Here is a 16,076-nt window from a genome sequence, read left to right as displayed (position 1 = left end):
AAAAATCACGTCTCCGGGCTCACTTGATTGAGCAAAATACGTAAGTTTTGTAAACTTTCTATTATCTATCTTCATTTGTAAAAAGATAAATATTTAGATCAAAGATTAATGTAAAACTAATAGGAAAAAAAAATAAAGACATAAAGAAGGAAAAAACTGATTATAATTTCAAAGATTTTGTTCATTTTCATCTATGTGATGTGATAATCACTATATGTGCCTAGTTGATTGTGACATGCTTAACTTGTTTATTGAGCGCTATTAAGTTATTAGATGACACCAACTAATAACTAATGATTATATTTATTGCTTATTTAATTTTGAGGGTTATATTTTTATTTTTATTTCAGAGATTAATTTAACCAATCATCACAATTTTAGGATTAAATTAATTGGTAATTTATAATTTTGTAAACCATTTTATTATTTTTAGAAACCAATTTGACTTGTCATTATAATTTTAAGAATTACATTACTAATTTATTTATTTTCATTGTTATCTAATTATAAATTGACATATATGGTAAAATTATTGAAAATTGTAATAATTATTTTAAAAAACAACACCCATAATACTTTTTTTCATCAATTGACCATATAAATTTTTTTACATAGAAAATTAAACTCAATTTTTTTTATTATTTAGAAAGAATAAATATATTTAAACTTTCTTTAAAATTTAAAAAGTCAAATGAAAAGAAAATAAGTTCTTTCACCCGGTCAAGAAAACGTAGCATAGAAAACTAGAAAAGTAAGCGAGTTATATTAGAAAAAAAGAAAAGAAAAGTAAGCGAATTTCGGGAATAAGATATTTTTTAGAATGAATATATTAAAAATATACTATGTTTATAGTTGTTTTTATCGTCTAAAATTTATTTATAAAAATATGTAAGTATTAGATAAAATATCTAAAAAAATTCTTTTCTCTCTCATTATTTATTATAATTATACACTATTGAAAATAAAAGATTTTTGTAATTCTTTATAAACATTTTTATGTTACAATTATACATTTCCGAAAATAAATTTTTAAATATTACTAAAGGATTATAAGAATGATAATAGTATACTTTGACAAATATTATTCCCAACGACTGGAGTATGTATCTTATTTTCGTTAATCGTTAGTTAATTTCCTGACACAACGGGAATTGGATTTGGAGTGTCCTAGATTCGTGTCCTGGTTTGGTTCGTACTGTTGTACGAGTTTTGACTTTTTCTGGATTTGGAGTTTTCAATTAGATAATGTGCAACGGAACCGCTTGGTGGGTTCAGATTCAGAAGCAAAGGGTGTTTGTGAGTTTTGGTGAATTCAAAAGAGAGAGTAAGAAGATTGTGCATGAGTATCATGAGTAATAGTAGAAGCAGAAGCAGCTGGTGCGGTTTGTGGCCTGGTTCCTTCAATATGGAAACTGAGTTGACTATTAGAGGAAAGAGTTTTGGTGGCATTTTTGGCTCCTCTGTTAAGCCTAGATCCCTCAGGGTTCAGCCTTCTGGTTTGTTTCTCTTCTTTTTTTGCTGATGTTGATGCCTTTCATGTGTCTAGTTTGTTAGCGATTCTCACTCAGGAGATCTTTTTAATGCTTACCAAAGATATGTTTTTTATTGTGGTCGATTTGTTGTTGCTGGATGCCTGCTTGGCTTGTTTCTCATGGCTGCTTTGCTTATTTAATAATTCTTTACTAATATACCAACATGAAATTTCATCCAAATGTTTTTGGAATTTCCTCAGTTAAGAGTTTATTGTAGGACAATACCTAGATGCATAGGTGCTTTTGTTGTTGTTGTTGTTCTCCTTTTAGAATTGGAGTTTCACCTCGGTAACCTGCATTGACCTTTAATACAAACCTTTATTATGTGAATTGAAATTCTGATTCTAATCAAAGAATAACATCAGCAACACCTAAATTTATTGTATTATTCTTTACAAATGCATTTTATTTTGTCCATTATTGATGGCTCCTAATATCACATCCATAATGTGAATCAGTGAATGTCGTGAATGTGTTCATGTCCCTCGAATGTTACTGTGTAAAATTGTGTTGCAGATGAAGATGTTGAAGATCTTCTCCCCTCTAATATTTCGGGCAAACCTTCTGGAACTGTTCTGCCCTATGTTGGTGTTGCTTGCCTTGGAGCCATGTTATTCGGTTATCATCTTGGGTATGATTTCATCTTCACTTGGTATACAGATCAATGGACTTAAAATGCAGCATATCATATTCTGTATGCTGTCTTAAGTTATTGGTGGCAAGAAACTGGAGTCCTGTGTTGAATTTTCCTTGTTTTAGTACTGATTTTCATCGATTATTATTCTTAGGTAGGAAACTCTGACAATTTCCTTTTTGATATAGGGTGGTAAATGGTTCTCTTGAGTACCTTGCCAAGGATCTTGGAATCACCCAAAACACTGTTATACAAGGTACATCTTTTTCTTTTCACTATTTGTTTTTGCAAATTAGTTAGCACTGTTTGGTTAATTTTATCAGAAAAAAGAAATCGTAGATGTTAATGCAAATACTCTTTCTTGTTCTTTAGCTCTTTAATTTTTTATTTTTGTACAAGTCATATTTTCAGCATCTATTCAACCATGACTTGTACTTGTTAATTTTACTCTTACATTTTCCAGGAAAAAAACTTCAGTTTTATGGCATGAAGTTTAATTGAATCTATTCATTACTTTGGCCGTTTGTGAAGAGTATTTTTGTCTGTGAAATGTTTGTATCTCAAAATCCTAATTTGACTTGAATGTGGTCCATCAATTGTATTCTCGTAATTCTCATTAGATCTAATCCATGAGCAGGATGGATTGTCAGTGCACTGCTTGCTGGTGCTACTGTTGGTTCATTTACCGGCGGAGCATTGGCTGACAAATTTGGCCGGACTAGGACTTTTCAGTTGGATGCAATCCCTCTAGCAATTGGAGGATTTCTTTGGTCAGTTAATCGCCCTTGGGTAGAAGGTTTGATCTTTTAGGTATTTTTGCAATCGATGGGTTAAATTATATTACGTTTACAGTGCTACTGCTCAGAGTGTTCAAACAATGATCATTGGTCGCTTGCTAGCTGGCATAGGAATTGGTGTAACATCTGCAATTGTACCACTTTACATATCTGAGGTGATCCTTTATAAATTATTTTAACCTCTGCGATTATGTTTACATATTTTATGTGGACCCGATGGTGATTCCTTCTAATGGACAGATTTCTCCAACCGAAATTCGGGGTGCGCTTGGATCTGTTAATCAACTTTTCATATGTATTGGGATTCTTGCAGCATTACTGGCTGGTTTGCCTCTGGTGGGAAATCCTATATGGTATTGACTATTGAGTTGTTTCATTTTACCATCTTGTTAGTTGTCAGCTGTTATTTCTTATGAGGATATCTTCTCAAGAACATATATATTTGTGGTAGAAATGACAATATTCAGTGTGAAAATACTAGAAGTGAAAGAACTCCTTCTGTTGTTAGCACTCCATGAGAAAGAAAGTGGAGATACGAGTCTTTCATAAATGAGAAATAAATTAAATGGCATAAGAAAACTTTGTCCTAGAAGATAATTTTGCAAAGTAGTTCCTTCTGTTACAAGTGTTCCAAGAGAACTTTGAAGGATGGCCTATCCGCATGGTTTTTATTTTTACTTGGAGGATCTGGAATATTTGTTGGTTGGTTAGTTATTAATTTCTTGTACTTGTACTAGAGGTGGTAAAAACCTTGAAATTTGTTTTGCATTGTGAATACATAGTTGGTTTCCTGTAATTGGCCTTGTGACTGTATGTTCATTAACTTGCATCCTCTTCTCCCTCATTTAATTTTATCAGGTGGCGGACAATGTTTGGAATTACTGTAGTTCCATCTGTTCTGTTAGCACTTGGAATGACTATCTCTCCAGAAAGTCCTCGGTGGCTCTTTCAGGTTGTCCTTCAATAATATGCTGTCTTTTGTTATGCAACAATATATATACATAACAAGGAAGCCAACTTTTGCAAAACAAGCCGTGTGAATTACTACTCTAAGTTACTTTTCTTATAAAAGATTACTACTTTTAGACACAGCAATAACTTTCTCTTAAATATTCTTTGTGCTAACCTATACATTGGATTATAGTCTCTTATGGTAACAATTTTGCTAATAAACTATTAAGTATAACTTTTTCAAAGAAAAGAGCTTATGCTATGTTTAAAATCTCTAAAAACACCATTGACATCCTTAAAGATTTTAATTGGGTTAAATTGTAGAGTTATGGTAGTCATGTATAATCTTAATACAACTTAATAGACATATAAGTATATGATGTCTGGTTTCTTGTGAAGTATACATTAAGAGTTTAGTGCAATTGCGATAATTTTCATGTATATTTTCTGATAAAATTACATTTATTATTTTATAGCAAGGAAAAATATCTGAAGCTGAAAAAGCTGTTAAAACACTATATGGAAAAGAAAGAGTGGCTTTGGTTATGCATGACTTGACAGCAGCAAGTGAAGGTTCTTCTGAACCTGAAGCAGGATGGCTTGATCTGTTTAGTAGTCGATATAGGAAAGGTATTCCATTACTGCATTTTAATTCCATGTTTGGTTAACAAGGGCTAAGGTTTCTAGTGTACTAAAGCAAAATTTCTGTAGTGAAGAACAGCTATTAATTATACCTTCATCAGTTAATATTGCATGTTTGTTACTATTGGTGCTAACCTGCAGCTTTAAAAGGTTTGGTCATAATTATGTTATTTATTTTCTTATTTTAGAGTGCTTTTATACAGTAGTGCCCCAATCATTGTGAATATATTCATGGAACTGTGGAAGTCAATTTTCTTGTTTCAACCTTAAAGCCTGGATCTTTCTTATACTTTTTGAATTTGTTTATGCATTGTTTTTTCTTTTCCTTTTCCCTTGATATATGTTATGAAGAGATGAGATATATCTTAATAATTTCATCACAGTTTATGTTGTTTCACTGCTCAACTGCCAACTTTTTAGTTTGTTCCAGATTTGATTAATGCTTAGTGAATTGGTGTGGCACTTACAAAATATTCCTTGTTGCAGTGGTCAGTGTAGGGGCAACACTTTTCTTGCTCCAGCAGTTGGCTGGAATAAATGCTGTGGTCTATTATTCAACTTCTGTTTTCCGCAGTGCTGGAATTACTTCTGATGTTGCAGCAAGTGCACTGGTTGGTGCATCAAATGTTTTTGGTTAGTATTTTTCATCCTAAAATTTTGATATCATGCAATTCTCACAAACATGATATTGTTTCTGACTGATGTTTGATTTTGTTGCAGGCACAATTGTTGCTTCGTCCTTGATGGACAAAAAAGGAAGGAAAAGTCTCCTTATCACAAGCTTTAGTGGGATGGTAATAATTACTTTCAACTCACATTTTTCTAAGGCTGAAAGCAAAACGATTGAGCTTTCATGCATGCGTGTCAATGATAGGCTTGCCGTCATTACTTTTGTAATTGTAGCTTTAATTCGTATTTCTCTGTGATCATTTTTGGTAAATAGCAGTTCTTGTTAAGCTTGTAATCTTATTTTTGTTGGTTTTAATACCTTTGAGGGGAGATGAAGAGAATCCAAAGCTGGTTAGAGGTGCATTAAGAGATAATAGTTATACCTATTCCTAGTTATAAATCTATTTAATTCAAAACTCTGCCTTTATGGATTATACGATATCTCTTTCTATTTTGCTTTCTGCTTGGTTTAATAACAAATTTTCATCGCAACAGCTTAACTTAGTTTCTTGTGTAATATTAATATAACCTACTCATTTTCTTAAACCCCCTGTATTTTTCTGACTTTCCCAGGCTGCTTCTATGTTGCTTCTTTTTGTGTCTTTTACTTGGAAGGTCCTTGCTCCATATTCTGGCACCCTTGCAGTCCTTGGGACTGTCCTGTAAGTCATATTTAATTTTGTCAGTAAAAAGTATTTCCATACACTGAAAGGCTAGCATGTGTTATTTGTTTTCCATTTCTCTTTTGATTTGACTCTGGTCTATGAATTTTAAACAGCTATGTCTTATCTTTCTCTCTTGGTGCTGGTCCTGTGCCTGCCCTTCTTCTACCAGAGATATTTGCGTCTAGAATCAGAGCAAAAGCAATTTCTCTGTCATTAGGCACACATTGGGTAACTGACTTCACTATGGAATCTAATATCACCTGTAGTTATTGCAATGAAGTTTCTTGGACCTGTTGGGATGATTTATAATGTGCATATGTTTTATTGCTACACTAATTTTTCATTTTTGTTTATTCTTACCAGATCTCCAACTTTGTCATCGGGCTCTATTTCTTGAGTGTGGTAAACAAGTTTGGTATCAGCATAGTGTACTTGGGCTTCTCAATTGTCTGTCTTCTCACTGTCTTGTACATAGCTCGTAACGTTGTGGAAACAAAAGGTCGATCCTTGGAAGAAATAGAACGTGCACTTAGTCCTGCAACATAAATTAAATACTTCACAAATGCTTGTGATCTTAATTCTAATGCTGCTCTCACAATTTTTGTTCCTTAGGACACGTGATTTTCATAATAATTATTTTAAAAATCATATTAATGATAAATTATAATTTGATAATAATATAAAAGTAGTTTATAATGGAAATACATGATTATTAAACTCTATTTAAATATAAAACTTATCACATTTGATCTATTTTTTATATACACTGTTATTATTCTTATTTTTGAAACATAACTCTAAACTTCATTTCAATTCATATATTATAAATTTAAAATTTAAATTTATGAATAAAATGAACTCTTTATATTCTTTTTTTGTTGTCACTATATATAATCGTGTTTTTCTTATTTTATGACATGTGTTTTATAAACTTATATTAAAACCAAATTTTCTGTAATTAAATTTTTAATTATAAAAGATATTTAACCTTTTAAATTATTTAAGTTAATACTTAAAATTCATTCAATAGATGTTATAATATATATATATAAATCGTTATCAAAATAATAAAATTAAAACAAACACATAGATGTATTTTTATATTTTAATATAGTTTTTATTAAAAATAAAATATTTTCCTCTTTGAGGTGTATATGTACCTATTAGAGTACTTCTGGTACTCTTTAATTTATTAATGAAATATCTTTGCTGAAAAAACGGTAGTTGAATTACAAGTTTTTTGACAAATAGAATATCATTGCAATTACTTCCATAAATAAGATATGCGGTGGGCGGTGCAATAAAAACTTTATAGCCCTGAAGCTAAATAACGGAGGAAGCCAAACTTTATGCCAACTAATAGTCAAACTAAAACTGAAACTGTAATAATCAAAAAACAGAAACTTAGTGACTAACCCAATGCTCTATGCTGTGCATTCAACACTCAGTCAACACTCAATTTTAAATGGTTACTTAAATTATTAACTGCTATAAATTGTTGACTGCATTCAAAACTAATTAAGACAGAAGGAATATAAAAGTACATGTATGATTCAATCTGAGAATGCCATTCATTGGTCGTTTGTAAAGGACCATAATGGAATGTTTTAAACCATAAGGACTGAAGTAGAAAATTATTAATTGCAATTATATGTACCAAAAGGCTAATTAAACATAAGATATGGGATCTGATTTTTTTTTAAAAAAATAAATTCCAACCAACAAAAAATATTTTTAAAAAGAATATGTAATTTTAGAAAAAGTAGATAATCTTTTTTTTTTACAGTATCATAATTACATGAGAGAATTACATAGACAGGAATGACTAAGTGAAGTCCTATTAATCCTGATTACAAAATAAATACATAGATAAAAAAGAAAATAAAAGGGAATCTAATAAGATCTGGATAATCTGATTTTAACCTTAACTAACTAAATCTCTTATAATAAAGAAGAACCGAATCAAATCAGATTTTGATCTTAATTAATGACCTAAAACTTCTGTATCCTTATTTTAAAACTAAAATTTAAAATAAAACTACATACAACTTTCAACAAAATACAGAGAATTAATCTTAAGTAGAAACAATTAATTTTAAATAATTTTTGCGTTAAATTTAAGATTTATATTAAATTTTATTCATAACTTATTTTATAATAAAAACATCCCACATAAATGATGTTACTTTAAAATTAATTTTCTCAATTTTCATTACACAACTAAAAAGTGTTTCCCCATCTTTCTTTAAAATAGATATAGAGAAGGAGTATAAAAGTACAATGCATGACTCAATCTGAGAATGAAAGCTGTAGTAGCTACGTACACCAATTTCAAATTGGGAGAATAGAAAGAAGAAGCTTCTTGTTCATCTCCTGCTCTGTCATTTTGTACGCCTATTGATAATTGGCATATGATGCATAAATCATCTCAGAAAGTTTCAATGTCATTCTTTGGTCCCTTGTATAGGAACATAAACAAAGGGTACAACTTGGTTTTCTTTATAATTGGTGTATCACTAGGAATAGCTGCAGTTTTATGCCTTAAACTATCTTTCAGTTTACAGGCCTTTCTGTATCCTGTGATTACCCCAATCACAACAATTCTTCCACCACCATTATCATCATCACGACTATTATCTGTGACTGAACAACCACCTAGTACTGAATTAAAGACATCTCTGATGCACAGCATGACCGACCAAGAGTTGTTCCTGAAAGCATCATCCATGGTTTCAGGTACTCAAGATTTTACTCAGCAAGCCGTTCCAAAAGTGGCCTTCATGTTCTTGGCTAGAGGTCCACTACCCCTGGCACCCTTGTGGGAGAAATTCTTCAAAGACCATGATGGATTTTACTCCATTTACCTGCACCAACATCCTTGTTACAGTGAAACCATGCCTGAAGATTCTGTATTCTATGGAAGAAATATTCCTAGCGAGGTTAGTTAGCTTGCCATTGCTTATATAGTTATATTATTCATTTCTCTTCAACCCCATCATAATTCATAGGCACGGTGTAATTCATGTAACATGAATAAAGTAAATTAAGTAAAGCTGTGCAAGATAGTATAAAGTTTTACGTGTTTTCCTTTCGTATAATTTTTTTTAACACTCATTAAATTATAAATCAGTGTGATAAGTCAATTGACTTCTAAAAATAAATATTTTAAAAGACATATTTGCTGTAATTTTTAATTAGTTAATACGTTGAAATTCTATAGAAATTAAACTACTCAATACAACCTTGAGATAATATTAAAATAACTTTGGCACAGGTTTTAATGCATCGTGAGCTTTGATAGGTTGTGCATGTGAACATTGGGCTTATGCATAAACATTTTGTCATTGGATGAAATTAAAAATGATTATGAATGAACCAATATTTTCTGTCAATGACAGCTAGTGGTCTGGGGCGCACCATCATTGATGGATGCCGGAAAACGTCTTCTAGCAAATGCACTAATGGACTTATCCAACCAACGTTTTGTGCTGCTATCAGAATCATGCATCCCCTTATTTGGCTTCAGAACCATATATGACTATCTCATGAACTCAAGCACGAGCTTCTCAGACTCTTTTGATGACCCAGGATACGATGCCAGAGGAAGATACTGCCCAAAAATGAGGCCTATAATTGACATAACCGATTGGAGAAAAGGGTCTCAATGGTTTGAGGTGCATCGTGAGCTTGCCATTCACATTGTATCTGACACCAAATACTATCCTATAGTTCAGCACTATTGTACTTCACCATGCTTTGCAGAAGAGCATTATATACCAACTTTTGTGCATATGATGTACCCTCAATTAAGCTCCAATAGTAGCATCACTTGGGTGGATTGGTCAAGGCGTGGCCCTCATCCTCGAACATTTGGGTCCAATGATATTACAGAAGCGTTTTTGAACCACATGAGGTTTGGATCAACATGTGTTTATGAAGGGAACATCACCAACATGTGCTTCCTTTTTGCAAGAAAGTTTCATCCAAGCGCATTGAAGCCTTTATTATTGCTATTGTCTCCCTTGATGCTTGGTGCTGATACTTAATTATTAGATCTTACCCGGTTTGTGTTGTCACAAATTCATTAAGCTCCCATAAGAGAGATAAAAATTATCTAGCAATTGTCGATGTGGGACTTGGGTATTTCTCAACAAAAACTTACAAAAACTTTTTTTTTTTTATTAAAGGACTAACTTATAGGAACTAAAATTAAAAAAATAAACCTACAAGAGCTAAAAAAAACTAACTTACATAAAAAAACATATTTAAACTTTTTCATTATTAATTGAGCCTTTAGTGTTGCTTTAAACATGAAGAAATAGAACTTTAGGAATTTCAATAGGAACCAAACCATATGCTTTAACCAGAACTATGATCATTAGTCTATTACATAGTCAATGCATACCAAGTGGCAATAGTTGTTATTACAACAGTATAATTAGATACGAGACATTAGTTATTCGATATTCATCCTAAGCCTATATATAGTCCTCCATCAACTCTAGAACTTAGATACTTATCAACATAACATCAAACTTGATTGAGTTGATTCTCTTTCATTTCTACCAGTGAAGGGAAATCGAGTTTGTTGCCATTGCAGCTGTGCTGTTTGGAGTTCACTGTGCCATCCCTTTCTTGCTGCTCTGTACAATTGATTTCTCCATTCTTCTTAGCATTCTTGTATATCATGTACAAGATCATTTGAGAGATGCCAAACAGAAATCCTAGCACATTTGGCAACTGATAATGCCGCAAAACAAAAGACTAATCAGTTTGCTTCCTTGAGTAAATTAGTAGAATGAGTAATAGATTTAGAAATGCTATTCCTCACCATAATGAAGTTATCCTCATCAAAGAACCCATAGAAAAACCACATGGTGGCGCAGAGCGTGAGAAATAAGGACAATGAAAATGGCATGAACTCTACACTTTTGGTTTTTATGACCCTCCTCTGCAATTAATAAAGAGATTTACATATTTCAGATTGCATATCAAACTATGCAAGATCTATGTTATGTGAATAATTGAATATAGAATGTACCATTATGCTCAAGGGAGCAGCGAACACTGCAATGTTAAAAATGGCACAAATCCATCCCACAGCATGGACACGGTTAATTCCCTTCACAGCAAAGGTGGTGATTAACATGGTTAAGCCAAAACCTCCAATGTCGGCAATGAGTATCATTACCAAAGTGGAAATCTGAAATATCCATCAAAACATATATAAGGTTATAAGCTTACCAAGTTACAGTTTAGAACACTCTTAACAGCAATAAAGCTAGTTTCAAATTGAACAATTTTGTGCAGTTATTTTAAAAATCGTTATGTAGAGCAAAATGGAAAAGAGTTGAGAAGGAAAGATTGTCATCTTGGTTTCACCTTCTGCTTCCTGGGAGCATATATAATGTACATTGCTAGGTATGAAACTTCTATAACACATCCAATACAGTTAATGGTGATAATCAAAGTAGCATTGGTCTTTATGAAGCCATAATATAGAAGCAACAGTGCGCTAAGAAGTGCAACCACATATGGAATTGATTGAAATCCTTCAGATGATTTGTTCTTGTAAATTGTATAGAAGGTTGGCCTGCGAGAGACAGAGGTGGATAAAAGTTTTTAAGCATTTCAATGTGTAAATGAGCGGCATTCATGCAAAATTATATATGATACTATTATGGTTTGAGGCAGGACTTACAAGGGTGCTAAGAACACCATGAATGACACAATGTTACCTACAGACAAAAATAGAACAGAGAGCATCAATGAGGGATCAAGACAACAAGAAAGAATAAATTTGAAAAAATAAAAGCAGCAGGTAAAATTGAAATCTACTGTTGTTTCATGCATTACATTCATTGTGTGATAAAAACCTTAATGAGACTGTATGGAAAAGTTACAAAATAAAGATGGCTAGCTTTCCTTTTTGCTAGGCCAGTTGGAATAGAAAGACTAGCTAAATATGAATTATTTTCATGATGGCATCAAAGTTGAAAATGGTGCAGTCAAATGGTTGGAATGAGAATTGTACTAAGACTAATTAATACCTAGGAGACCAAAGATCAAAACCAGCTCATGATCAGAAAATAGAACCATTTTAAATATAGAGGTGTTTGCTAGTGCCAGATAAGTCTTGGGGGAATAAGCTTTGCCTTTTGTGAGGTATGAGTAGAACAATCTGTGCTTCAACCAAGCTTGCTAGCTTCTATATATATATATATATTGGATAACTTATACATTGTCCGACACGTGTACACTCCCTTAGAATTCCCTCTTTTAAGAGCACTAACATTTTATCAATAAAAAAAGCCAACCAAATATCAGGTTGGTAACTTCTAACATCTGATTAATTTTTTCTTGTCATAACAGTAAAATTCCTCCTTTTAAGAGCAATGATGAGTTATCAGCCACATAATTGAAGTTTTAGAGGTTAATAACCAGAAATGAAAGCTTAGGTATTAACTAATTTGTGTGCAATTTGAAAACAATACTCTTTTTTGTTTACACAGAGCATTCACAACTGCTATATGATTGATAATAGTTAAGGATTATGACATGATGAAGTTACTTTTATATCTTTATCCATTTTGCGGCACAATTTCATGCAATAACTGGACAATATGGACTAAATGTTTTACCTCTGAAGAGGGGCAAATGAATTTGTGGTTTTAATTTTTTTTAATCAAAGGTGAGGGAATGAAATAACATCACTAAAAATATCTCATATCCCAACTAGACACCTGAGGTAACTAAAGATCTTATGTCATCACATCCTCAATATTATTAATTGAAAAAGAAAAAAAAAACAATACATTGTGGGGGACATAACTAAACCCATGAAATAATAACTAACAGAATCTATAATTAGGCATGCCTATTCTATTTCTTAAATAATCTTCCCTAATGAAATTAGGAAGAACATCCCACCAAGTAAAGCCTACATTTGATACACCAAAGGATGCTTTTTTTATCCGTACAGCAATTTCCTTCGCAGAAAATATGAGTAATCCGAAAACAAATCATTTGAGCCTTGGCAATGCAATTCTCCCATTTGTGGTTTTAATGTAGTGGTCCATATATAATGACAAAATAGCCCCAATAGTGCTTCTACTTTATGCCTAGTAATTAGTGAATTGGGGGCAAGTTCATGCACGGTGGGATGTGCTATATATGTTTCAAAGTAAATTATACTGACATGAGATTTTTTTTAAATTGCACATGATATTCCTGGTTTTAATCTCAAAAAATCTCAGGAGATATAAACATGATTTAGTAATTTACTCTATGTTTTTAATTCTTCCTGTTTAAAGTTTTAGCTCCTGAGGCCGAAAAACATAAACAAAATTACCTAATCCAAAAGTTGTATTTTAAAATGATTATTCTAACAACAATTGAAAGACAAAAGGCAACGGACCCGATCAACTAGAACAAATCGTAAGGATAAAGTCAACTTTTAGACTCTTATTTAGATTACTATTTTGAAAGTTTATTCCTTCTTTTTTTCCCTATGAATGAGTTACACAATGAAATGAAAATCTCCTTTCCCTCAAAGTCCTGTTTGGTAAATGTTGAAATGTAAAACGTAAGAACTTAGTCCATATGTATTATTTTGTAGAATATATTATGAGCATTGTTGTTCATTACAAGAACTTTCAATACATGGATGGTGCTTTAAAGGTCGCTTGATTTCTGCCAAATTTCAATTATTTTTTTTAAAAAAAATTGTTCTTACCCAATAAAATATTCACACGTATATTTCGTAAAAAAGTCGTAGCATCCATCTTGTACTAAGTAGCATCCCTCTATCTTAAGTGCGTGCTAGGTTATTTGGTGAGAGTGGTTATGTCCTTAAATTGTGATTCCCAAAAGGGTTTTCAGGCTTAGTAATCTGAATGTTGTGTTTCTAATATGTTGCAAGGATAAGGCCCATGGTGTTATACCAAGCAGGGGACATGACCAGACGTTCCCACCAGCACCAAGGGCCAAGACCATTCGTTCTGTCAAAACTTTATTAAAATTATTACTCCCAAAACCAAAGTAAACTCATTCCCACCATGGCTTATAGAATGGCTTCGTTCTTAGGGCGTTCCCAAATGTTTGGCTACTTCTAGTCCTACCAAACAATTATTTGGTCACTTCAGGATGCACTTCCATTCATCATGGCGTGTCAAGATATTTTGCTTTTCGCTTCTTCTTTTTTTTTAAATATTATTCTCCAATAGTCGTCTATCTATACTTTGTCTTCAGTTCTGATTATCAGTAGAACTCAGACTAACCAAAAATCCGTACTTCTCTTTTGAATTTTGTTTATTCTGTTTTGGCTGGTAATAATCCTTAAAATTAAGTTTTGTGAAACCTACCTATGTATGTGAATGATTTTCTTTATTTTTATGATAATATGGATCAATGTTAAAGCAAATTGGCCATATGAAAAATATTGGTAAGTTACTCTTTTTATGTATATATTTTGGTGAAACATGGCTTTGTCCCTTAAAATGTTTTAAATATTAATTTTAATTCCTATAAAAAGCAAGATAATTTAATCTTTCACTAAAAATTAAATATATGTATTTTGAGTAAATATAAAAATTTAAAAATATGTTTCTATAGGAATTAAAACTAATATTTTAAAGAGTTTATTATGTTTTTAATTCGTCATTTTCACTTTTAGTCTCTAAATAAAAATTTTAATATTATTGTCCATATATTTTTTTCTTTTGTTAATAGTTTTATTCTTTTTTTTTTTGTCAAATAACCTTAACCGATGAAATAACAATGAAATTGATAATTTATTAATTTGTCACATTATTAAGGAATCTGACAAAGCAAACACATGAAATGATTCAAATAAATGAGGAATTAAAAATACAATTTATCAAAAATTATATGTGATTATTTTATCAATGTATTGTTAAAGTTGTTACTTAACACCTAAAACTTTTACCGAAGAAAAAAAAATATAAGGATAGAAAGTGTTTAAAGTTTCATTTAGAGACTAAAAGTAAAAATTTGCTAAAACAAATCAGGACAAAAAAATAATTAACCCTATTTTTAAAATTTTTTGATAAACATATTTTACCTTTCTTTTTTTATTCGTAACAAGGACTTGCATATCAAAAAGTTTACAACCAAGAGTTAAATCCTCTATCTTGGTCATTCTAATTTTTAATTATTTTTTTTATAATAATTGAACAACACATGGAACCAACAGGCCAATTCCATGCACGTGGCACCAAAGGAATGGCTAAGCTAAGGGCAACAACAATTGATCCAATTAATATTGCTTTTTATACTTTTCCTTATTATGCTTTCGGCTTTGTGGTGGTAAAAGTGAAAGGATACCGATGATCATTATCAACATCGATCAAGATCAGAAATCAAAAGCATTCAGCGTCGACCACATGATATACCTTGACGTGACGAACCATACGCCTGAACAAGACTCGTGCATGCTCCTGCCAAACATCTCACACATGAAACAAATTGTCAGAATCCATTCACTGAATGAATTAAAGGCACAATGATATATCAAAACAAACACACCCCTTGCTAGTTAGTTAACATATATTTGCGTTAATGGGCTGGTCGCAGCTTTACGGCGTTCCAAACACTGCCTTGGTTGTTTTTAGCACAATGTTCAGCCATCTGTCATGGCCATCACTTTAGAATGAATATGCACACATATACATACACAACATTTGTTCGTTCATGATTGCCTCGTTCTTCTTCTTCGGTGTTTACAAGACACGTACTTACAATTCTCATACGCATCTTCTTCCTCTATCTAATAATAAACAAATAGTTTTTTGATACTTGCTTTCTTCAGTTTCCTAATCCATACAAGAAAAAAGATATAGTCATTTTAGTGGACATATATGAATATGACGAGAAAACTATGGAAGATCAAATACATTATCAGCATATAAGAGCATGACAGATATTGATAGTAGAAGTGGGGCTCTTGTGGAATATATTGTGGTTTTCTTTTGTAAACTTAAACAAGTTACGTTAAACAGGGTATTGGCCGAGCCGATTAAAATGAATTATATGATGGGCTACGAGTTTAAATTAATTTCCACTCGTTTTAGGAATATGTAAGTCTTTTATAAGTGTTCTTTAAATTCATAGGCTTAGTTCTTTGGATCGGGATATTATCTCTTTTTTCTTAATTTTTAAATTTCAA

The 16,076-nt window shown here is 31.8% G+C and overlaps 3 protein-coding genes across 3 annotated transcripts; 2 read left to right on the top strand and 1 right to left on the bottom strand.

The window, feature by feature from the left end:
* The first annotated feature begins 1,085 nt into the window (after positions 1 to 1,085).
* On the top strand, positions 1,086 to 6,501 carry LOC114394725 (plastidic glucose transporter 4-like). Its single transcript, XM_028356402.1, has 13 exons — positions 1,086 to 1,496; positions 2,049 to 2,163; positions 2,355 to 2,422; positions 2,804 to 2,936; positions 3,019 to 3,118; positions 3,204 to 3,316; positions 3,822 to 3,915; positions 4,391 to 4,544; positions 5,043 to 5,189; positions 5,277 to 5,350; positions 5,799 to 5,887; positions 6,004 to 6,118; positions 6,254 to 6,501. Exons 1-13 carry the CDS (start codon positions 1,340 to 1,342, stop codon positions 6,434 to 6,436), a joined length of 1,542 nt encoding a protein of 513 aa, XP_028212203.1. The 5' UTR covers positions 1,086 to 1,339; the 3' UTR covers positions 6,437 to 6,501.
* A 1,607-nt stretch (positions 6,502 to 8,108) lies between these two features.
* Positions 8,109 to 9,970, top strand: LOC114394785 (glycosyltransferase BC10-like). The gene is made up of 2 exons (XM_028356457.1): positions 8,109 to 8,829; positions 9,289 to 9,970. Exons 1-2 carry the CDS (start codon positions 8,302 to 8,304, stop codon positions 9,934 to 9,936), a joined length of 1,176 nt encoding a protein of 391 aa, XP_028212258.1. The 5' UTR covers positions 8,109 to 8,301; the 3' UTR covers positions 9,937 to 9,970.
* Positions 9,971 to 10,229: 259 nt separating this feature from the next.
* On the bottom strand, positions 10,230 to 12,074 carry LOC114394560 (bidirectional sugar transporter SWEET9-like). The gene is made up of 6 exons (XM_028356177.1): positions 11,941 to 12,074; positions 11,592 to 11,628; positions 11,273 to 11,483; positions 10,932 to 11,093; positions 10,722 to 10,841; positions 10,230 to 10,630 (listed from the first exon to the last, which is right to left on the bottom strand). The coding sequence occupies exons 1-6, from the start codon at positions 11,987 to 11,989 to the stop codon at positions 10,421 to 10,423; spliced, it is 789 nt and encodes a 262-aa protein (XP_028211978.1). The 5' UTR covers positions 11,990 to 12,074; the 3' UTR covers positions 10,230 to 10,420.
* Between the last annotated feature and the right edge of the window lie 4,002 nt (positions 12,075 to 16,076).

Source organism: Glycine soja, chromosome 18 (assembly GCF_004193775.1).
Source record: "Glycine soja cultivar W05 chromosome 18, ASM419377v2, whole genome shotgun sequence".
Taxonomy (NCBI): Eukaryota; Viridiplantae; Streptophyta; class Magnoliopsida; order Fabales; family Fabaceae; genus Glycine; species Glycine soja.
Note: the sequence above shows the minus strand (reverse complement) of the source record. Positions and strands in the feature narration are given on the sequence as shown.